This window comes from Ipomoea nil, unplaced genomic scaffold (genome assembly GCF_001879475.1).
Source record: "Ipomoea nil cultivar Tokyo-kokei standard unplaced genomic scaffold, Asagao_1.1 scaffold3069, whole genome shotgun sequence".
NCBI lineage: Eukaryota > Viridiplantae > Streptophyta > Magnoliopsida > Solanales > Convolvulaceae > Ipomoea > Ipomoea nil.
The window spans coordinates 9,881,072-9,888,718 of record NW_017619497.1 but is presented as its reverse complement, the minus strand read 5'-3'; the positions used below and the strand labels follow the sequence as shown (position 1 = coordinate 9,888,718).

Genomic DNA, 7,647 nt, shown 5'->3' with positions numbered 1-7,647 from the left:
TTAACACGATACGACACGGTACTGAGGTAGCAAAATATTAGCCCCTTAATGCTTATACACATACATGATACAGGCATACAGAAGCCTAATCTGGCAGAGGAATCAGTCTTCAGTGTTACTTCTATGAATAGATATTAGGATCTACATCTTATGTACAAAGTTTAATCAAATTAAGGAATTATATTCAGACCAAGGCTGCCTTGTATCAGGCAAAACCAACCAGTGTGGCAACAATCCATGTCCTCATAGGATCAAACACTAACCGCATATCACCTTTATTTTCTCTTGCTTGAAATTTCTGGTGCTGACAGCAAAAGCTATATGTTTCCCAGCTTCAGTTTCTGAACCACCACATCTCACCATTGACCAAAACTCAGCTGCCATTCAAAAAGTATTTCGCATTGGTACAAGGGCCAACAAAACTTTCATAGTTCTCGAGGAGCAGGTGTTCATGACTTGCTTGGTCGTAGCTTTCCAGAGTAGAACTGGAGGCTGCTGGATTTTTGAACTTTCCAGATGGCACAATCTAGAAGAAACATATATGGGAGGATAAGAAATGGGAACCCAATAACAAAGCCATTAAAGAAAATTAGGGGAATATTGGCATCTCTACTTGGTCATGGTTGGAAATTTCTCTGATCGATGCATTTGTCCTTTTGCTGCTTGTCTTCTCTTTGTGGCCTTCATCAACAAAGTTCTGGTCTGAACCTTCTGCAAAACCCAGCATTTGAATATCTAAAGAAAAGATAAAGAACCCAACAGTAAGTTAGGCACTTCAGAATGAAACGAACATCTAAAAATTCATAATTTTTGTACCCACTACCACCACTAAAACCACTGGTGGGGAAAGTATGTTTCTCATATACATCTATAAATGCCTAGAATGTACGGAGTAGTATATTTCAGGCCTTTGAATTATAAATTTTTGTCAATTTTACAACAATGAGACACATTCAAATGATAAAAAAGAACATAAGAAGAAAAAGAAGACACATTAACAATCATCGAATGGTCATATGAGGACTAGATTACTCTGAGGCCAAGTTATCTAACATCCACAACATTATCAGCATGGACTGCAAGTCAGAAAATGCAACCTGAAAATAGCCTCCTTATTGTCTGACCCTATTTAAGATTTGGATTTTGTCTTAGATTCTAATTGTCTGACCCTATTTATAAAATTTGGAAGCCATGCATTAAAAGAATTTTTTATACTCCGTAGCTTATACACCAAACCCGAGAATCCTAAAGCTAGAGAAAGTGCAGGGCACAGAGTTGAGTTGAGCTTCACACTGAGTTACGCAAGTCTGTACAGTACTAACCAGAATGGCTAAAAGGATAAATCTGTTGATCTTTGAAGGAACCATGGGAAATTGGTGCAGTATCAAGATCAGCCAAATCTCTTTCAATGTTGTGCCAATGGCAATCTTGTACAACAGGAAGCTGGAAATAGAAAAATATAATCTTGTTCAAGCAGAATCTTTTTCATATTAGTTCTCAAGTATAAGAGACCAAAATGATAGTAGTGTCAGAATTTAGGGAGTAAAAATAATTTTTCCTAATAGTAGTTAAAGGCAAGTCCCAGAAACTTTAATAAATTAGGTCTCGCACCTGCTTGGAAACTCGGTTAATTTTGGCAGGCAGCTTATGAGACAAACTTCTATTAACCTTATTCTGCTCCTGGTACTGGGAGTGTAAGGTCATTGACTTGTGCATCTTCTTAACAAATGATGCCTCCAGAAGATTAAGAAATAAGTTGTGTTTCTCATTTGTCCATCTGGCACAATCATCCTGAAGTGAAATTCAAAAATCCAAAAGTCCAAAATTGAAATGTCACATAGAACAACAAAAACTAGCTGGATACATGAGATAAAGGATTGAATGAATGCTAAAGAAACTTCGCCATCTGCATGATAACAAATAAATTATTATTATTTTTCCTTTATTTAAAAGGAAGAAGCTGTAACCATAGTACTTGTATGATCATTTATGTCAGTTTATTTAACAAATCACTCAATGCCTACAATCTACATCATTAAAATGTTAGGACAAAGGTCAGATTCAGTCCACAAGACAGTCGCATCGTGCAAGATCTATGTAATGGGAGGGAAGATGCTTGCTAACTTACATCTATTTTCAAAGATGTTAAGATAATAATGGGACATGAGCTGCAAGTGTGTATTTTTTACTTTCCTTTCAATCACAAAAACCCCATTAACACATTACACATCATACATCTACAAGTGGCATGACATTGGAGCAGCTTACAACTCTAACGCGTATACTGATATAGAAAGTGAATTTAACAAGCGAAACCGTAATAAATGATCAGTCACCACTTTAAATGCCATGATTCTGCATTTACCAACAGCCAAATAATTGTAACAATGTGCAAAACATCTGCTGGAGTTTCTATGTCATTCAAAATAATTCCCATAAATATTAGCTTATTGGTCATTTAGACGCTTCCAGCCAGGAAAAAAAACTGCTTTTCTGAGATTACATTCTGCGGAAGCAGTTCAAGGGTGGAGTACAGCATCTGCATGACCCTAGATCATCATGTCATGTGCAACACTAAAATCAGAAATGCAGCACTGGAAACTCATAGGCAGGTATTAAATACTGTTCAATTGATAAATCCAACCCTCAAACACTGACACACAGCCTGGCTGCCAGCCTGCCATAAACAAAAATGCAGGGAAAACATAGAGGCATGCTATAGAAAAAGGATATTGAAGTTTTATTCAAACCTGCAGTAGAAATAACTAAAATAAGTGGTACAACTATAAATCACAATCTAGAAGCTTTTAACCATCTGCTTCGCTGAAATATGTCCTACAAGGATAAATTGCAACCTAGAGAGTAAAAAATTTCACAGCTGAATCATGCTTTAACCATCCATTTGCTACCAATTTGCCTCACTTCTTTCACTGGCAGAGATACAAGAAAGATGTTTCAATAATCAGATTCGGAACAGAGGTCAACCAAAAACCAAACACAGCTAGGTGATATGACACATTGAAATAAGAACCTGTTCTTTAGATTAATCAATAATTTATACTCCGTAATTTCTTCTTCCAGTTCCTCTACAGCAACATGAAATCCTTCTGCTGTTCGCTCTAGTCATTTCACCAGAAAATAAAGTACAATAACAACACAGAGCACACAGTCACACCATAGTGTATTAAGATCACACACTTGAAAAATTGAACAAAGTTGTAAATCAGTTTAATATTGAGGATCTGCAGAACCCTGCTAGCATTAATCAATACATCTAGGAATTCCTTTAAGGACATCTATGTATAGACCTAACTAAAGCAGCGAAAACACACTAGTTAGAGGTAATATAATCAGTGAAAAGAGAATTACAAATCCTCCACTTACACTTCGATACAAAACTTCTTCGGAATTCTCGACGGTCAAAGAGGACGCGTCATAGCTCGAATGAGTCGTGAAACTAGCTGAAGATGCCAGATTTTCAGCAGGCGACGGCGACGCCGTGCGGCGTCTTCCTTCCATCTCCCTCCCGTCTGGAGCCGTGTAGATTCTGAACGCACCACAAACAAATCTCGAAATTCGCGGTAGAAACGCAAAACCCTCTTTTCTGCGGGCGGCTTTCAACTCTTCTTTTCCTGGTTTGAAGGTGGAGGAGTGAATGGGTGTGGGTCAGTGAAAACTCCACATGGCTACGCTTTTACGCGTGGCAGTTAAAGCGGGACACTGCCAGGTCATCACCGCTGATAATATCTTCCGAAATTGTCAGCCAGATATTTTTTCTTTTCCCGGCAGCGAAGATAGTTTCGTCAGTGCTGCTGGTTTCTAGTAGCTGTTAAAACACGTGGCGTTTCCTTATAAGGAGGTGAATCCACGCCAGTCGTACGCTTCCGGCCACCGGTTCCGGATAAAGGTGGAATATACTCCGTACTTGCACTTTTTTCACTATTCATTTACTTGCCCGGCAATCATTTTTAACTTTTTAAAATTTTTGAATAAAATAAAATGGGCAAAAATTTGTGTGATACCAAGCGGGTCAAACAAATATGAAATGTAATATTTATACTAAGAAAAAATGGTCAAATTATTCACCTAAGTTATAATGTAATTGGAGACCTAAAAGAAAAAGAAAAAGCTTCATTCAAGTTCTCTAAACGGATAAAATTATTCAATTAAGTCTAAATTGACTTACTTAACAGGTTAAATTTACGTGGTGTTGACATGTCCTTTTTATTTTATTTTTTTAAACAATTTTTTTATTTATTAAAAATTAAAATATTACTCTAAAGAAATAAAGGAAAAAAACAAAAAAGTCACCGCAACCAGCGATGGCTGTCCGGCAAGGATAACCACGACCGTCTAAGGAAGACAGTCATGGCCAACTAAGGTAGACAGCCATGGCCGTCTTCTAGATCTTGAACGAGGGCGACGGCCATATTGTCTTTAAGGAGCGCTGCGCTCCTGCGACAACACTTTCTTCTGCGCCTATCATCCCCCACCGCCACCATTGAAACCTTGAGAATCTCCTTGTGTTTTTTCGTGGCGGAGGTGTCATCCTCCACCGCCTTCGACAGGGTATGCTCACACGTGTCCTCGAAATCCGTCCCGTGACACAATGCTTTGACGGACTTATCACCGGATTTCCCCGAGTACAACAACTTGGTCTTGGATTTCGTCCCTGACTTTTTATGGTCGTCGTCCTTTTTCATGATCACAAAATACGGCAATGAGGAGGATGAGAATGAGAATAACCGCAATGGCTATTCTTCTCTAGAGCTTCTTCCTCCTCTCAAAAGCGAAACTGTAGAAAATGGGTTGGGAGGTGTGGCTTTTGTTGAAGGCGGTGGCCATGACTGTCGCCCTCGTTCTAGAAGACGGTCATGGATGTCCTTGCCAGACAACCACGGTTGTTCGTGAAGAAGATAGCTACTGGCTGTTCGTCGCGGATAACTCGTGTGGCTATTATTTTTTAAGTAATATTTTAATTCTTATTAAATAAAAAATTGTTTAAAAAATAAAATAAAAAAGACACGTGTCAACACTGCATAGATTTAAGATGCTAAGTAAGTTAATTTGGACTCAATTGAACAATTTTTACTGGTTTAGAGGGCTTGAATGTAGTTTTTTTTTTTTTTTTTTTTTTTTTAATTTTTTTTTTATTATTTTTTTTATAACTCGGGAACCCAATTGCATTATCCAATTAACTTAGGGGAGCAATTTGACCATTTTTCCTTATACTAACAAATTTAATACTGAATTATAAATAAAATATTTGATATTTATATAAAAAAATGTAATACTTTTACACTTTGATGTAAAAATATTATATTTTCCTTTAAAGTTCAACATTACTTCTAAGGAACAAATTAAATATAATACTTTTGTTAAAAAAAATATTTTACATCAAAATACAAAAGTATTGCATTTATCATCAAATGTATTATATTTTCCTAAGTAACAAAAAATATTTTATTCCTAATTTAGTATTACATTTGTTAGTATTGCATTTATCATCAAATGTATTATGTTTTCCTAAGTAACAAACATTTTATTCCTAATTTAGTATTACATTTGTTAGTATAAGTATTACATTTGCATATTGACATGATCCACCACACGGATAAGAAATTATGATACCGTCACACACAAGTGTGACCCAATAAATTATAGTGTCTTTTCTCTACTCAAATTTTAGTCTAATTTATTAAATTCATCCATATATATATATATATATATATATATATATATATATATATATATATATATATATAACGGTATATATATAACAGTTGATTTGCTTACCATTTTTTAAAAAGATTGATTTACTTACCTAACTCAACGTCTATTTTACTTACCGTTCATTATGATTTCATCACCATCCTATATATTGCTATATGTGCATTTCATTTGACATAAATCTAAGTAATCTTGATATTTTAAAATATAAACGGTATAATATTATATTGTGATGTAAAATTTAAATTTTAAACCAATAGATTATTGCAACAAACCAATCATTCCCTATGATGGTGGAATGCAGATAATAATCCTAAACAGTAAATTAATTTAAGAAACCACATTTAATAATAAAATTTTGACAAATATAAGAAATTTCTATCCCTACCAATCTACCATATACCAGCATTTCCATTAAAATGTTTAAGCTAATTGTCTGAGTTGTGAAAATGTTTGATGCTGTACAGGAATGTTGAATTGATCGATCTACCATTTTCTAAATTAAAAAAAATAACCAACATTTTCCTCCTTAATATCCTCGAAACTTCGAGAGCGGGCCCTAGGACAAACTTTTTTGTAGTTATGGGATTGGCGAAGATTGGCGCACCGAACAAGCCACCACCTGCGCCCACTGTTTCAATTTAGCCTTCACAGTCTCTGGATCTTCGCCTTCATCATTCCCAAACAGAAAACGGGCCAATAATAATATCAGATAATGCAGTAACAACGAGAAAGAAAGAAGAATCGACATCGACGATTAATGTTTTAATTTACCTAAATCAAACATCGAACTAGGCGCAGGACTTCCCGCCAACGGCGTCGTCGTGGTCGTTGTCGTAGTATCGGTATCCGACATTGACAACGCCATGTTCGACGTGGACGAGGATCTCGACAGGCATTCGTTGTACTGTTTGTTAACGGCGCAGAAGAGTTCCAGAGCCGGAAAAGTCTGGGCGAGTTTCGGATCCAATTCGTTGGGCTCCGGGTGGAAGCCGAACCCCAAGTCGATGCACCCGCGGAGTTCATCCAAGTCGTCGTCGGTGACGCTCTTGCATCTGTCGCGGCGGCGGCGGTTGCTATTCCCCTGCCGCCGGACCCAAGTCTCCTCGCGGTACATGTTGGGAGACCACGTTTGTTGCTTGAGGAGACGCCGCGGCGGAGGAGCTTCGCGTTCTGACATCGCCGCCGTAGTGTTGGGGTGTAGGGGTAAACCTGTAAAGCGGGTGCCGGGTGGTATATAAAGAGTTCGGTCTTCGTAGGTCTTACGAGGATGTATGGGAATATGGGATTGGAACATTCGAAATATTCGAAATATGCGAAATTCAGTTGGACTGGACTCTGGATTCTGGAGGTCGGCTGGATGGCCCTACACTCCCAGGTCATTCAGGACTACTTTACAGTTTACACACTGTGTAACGTACACCATTACTCTATTTATCAAACATTTTTCAAATAATAATAATAATCAATTCTCAAAAAGGAAAAAAAAAAATAAAAATTACTCCGTATAACTTATTTAAAAATCAATTAGAATATTTTATGTTACTGTGAATAAAAATCGATATTTTATGTAACAATGTTGTCATTTGAATAAATTGATGCACAATAAACATGTGTCATTATTTCGAGTGATATAACTATTTTTATTTATTTTCTTTTCTCTTTCTAATAAAATCATGTGTTAATATTTTTACTTCTTAAGAAATATGGTCAACCTAAAAATTAATTTCTTTACTTCAACCTTTTTGAAAATATCTAATGATACCATATATGTAAATAAATTTTATTATAAGAATGACAATCGAGTGGGGTATATTTGGGGCATATCCCGACCCCAAATATTTTTCCTCCTCCGTACGAGAAATATTCGGGGACAAAAATTTCTCATTCCCTTATTTAAATTTTTTCTATTTATCT

At 36.4% G+C, this 7,647-nt stretch overlaps 2 protein-coding genes across 4 annotated transcripts; both read right to left on the bottom strand.

The window, feature by feature from the left end:
- On the bottom strand, window positions 1–3,788 carry LOC109165391. Of its 3 annotated transcripts, none has more exons than XM_019314124.1 (5): window positions 3,370–3,788; window positions 1,612–1,791; window positions 1,323–1,443; window positions 614–711; window positions 1–526 (listed from the first exon to the last, which is right to left on the bottom strand). In XM_019314124.1, exons 1-5 carry the CDS (start codon window positions 3,517–3,519, stop codon window positions 374–376), a joined length of 702 nt encoding a protein of 233 aa, XP_019169669.1. In that variant the 5' UTR covers window positions 3,520–3,788; the 3' UTR covers window positions 1–373. The 3 variants fall into 3 exon arrangements, with proteins under 3 accessions (XP_019169669.1, XP_019169667.1, XP_019169668.1); XM_019314122.1 differs by having other exon boundaries at window positions 614–735; window positions 3,370–3,787; XM_019314123.1 differs by having other exon boundaries at window positions 614–735; window positions 3,385–3,785.
- Window positions 3,789–6,092: 2,304 nt separating this feature from the next.
- LOC109165392 lies at window positions 6,093–7,155 on the bottom strand. The gene is made up of 4 exons (XM_019314125.1): window positions 7,035–7,155; window positions 6,620–7,002; window positions 6,505–6,520; window positions 6,093–6,399 (listed from the first exon to the last, which is right to left on the bottom strand). Exons 1-4 carry the CDS (start codon window positions 7,111–7,113, stop codon window positions 6,311–6,313), a joined length of 567 nt encoding a protein of 188 aa, XP_019169670.1. The 5' UTR covers window positions 7,114–7,155; the 3' UTR covers window positions 6,093–6,310.
- Between the last annotated feature and the right edge of the window lie 492 nt (window positions 7,156–7,647).

What these genes read in the sequence shown, in the direction of transcription:
- LOC109165391 (XM_019314122.1), bottom strand. Translation starts at nt 3,519, where the DNA reads ATGGAAGGAAGACGCCGCACGGCGTCGCCGTCGCCTGCTGAAAATCTG. An exon ending in GAAGTGTAAGTGGAGGATTT is followed by an intron (nt 1,792 to 3,369) that starts GTAATTCTCTTT and finishes ATTTCACTTCAG; the next exon opens with GATGATTGTGCCAGATGGAC. An exon ending in TTATCCTTTTAGCCATTCTG is followed by an intron (nt 736 to 1,322) that starts GTTAGTACTGTA and finishes TCTTTTCTTTAG; the next exon opens with ATATTCAAATGCTGGGTTTT.
- LOC109165392 (XM_019314125.1), bottom strand. Translation starts at nt 7,113, where the DNA reads ATGACCTGGGAGTGTAGGGCCATCCAGCCGACCTCCAGAATCCAGAGT. An exon ending in GAATTTCGCATATTTCGAAT is followed by an intron (nt 7,003 to 7,034) that starts ATTTCGAATGTT and finishes ATATTCCCATAC; the next exon opens with ATCCTCGTAAGACCTACGAA.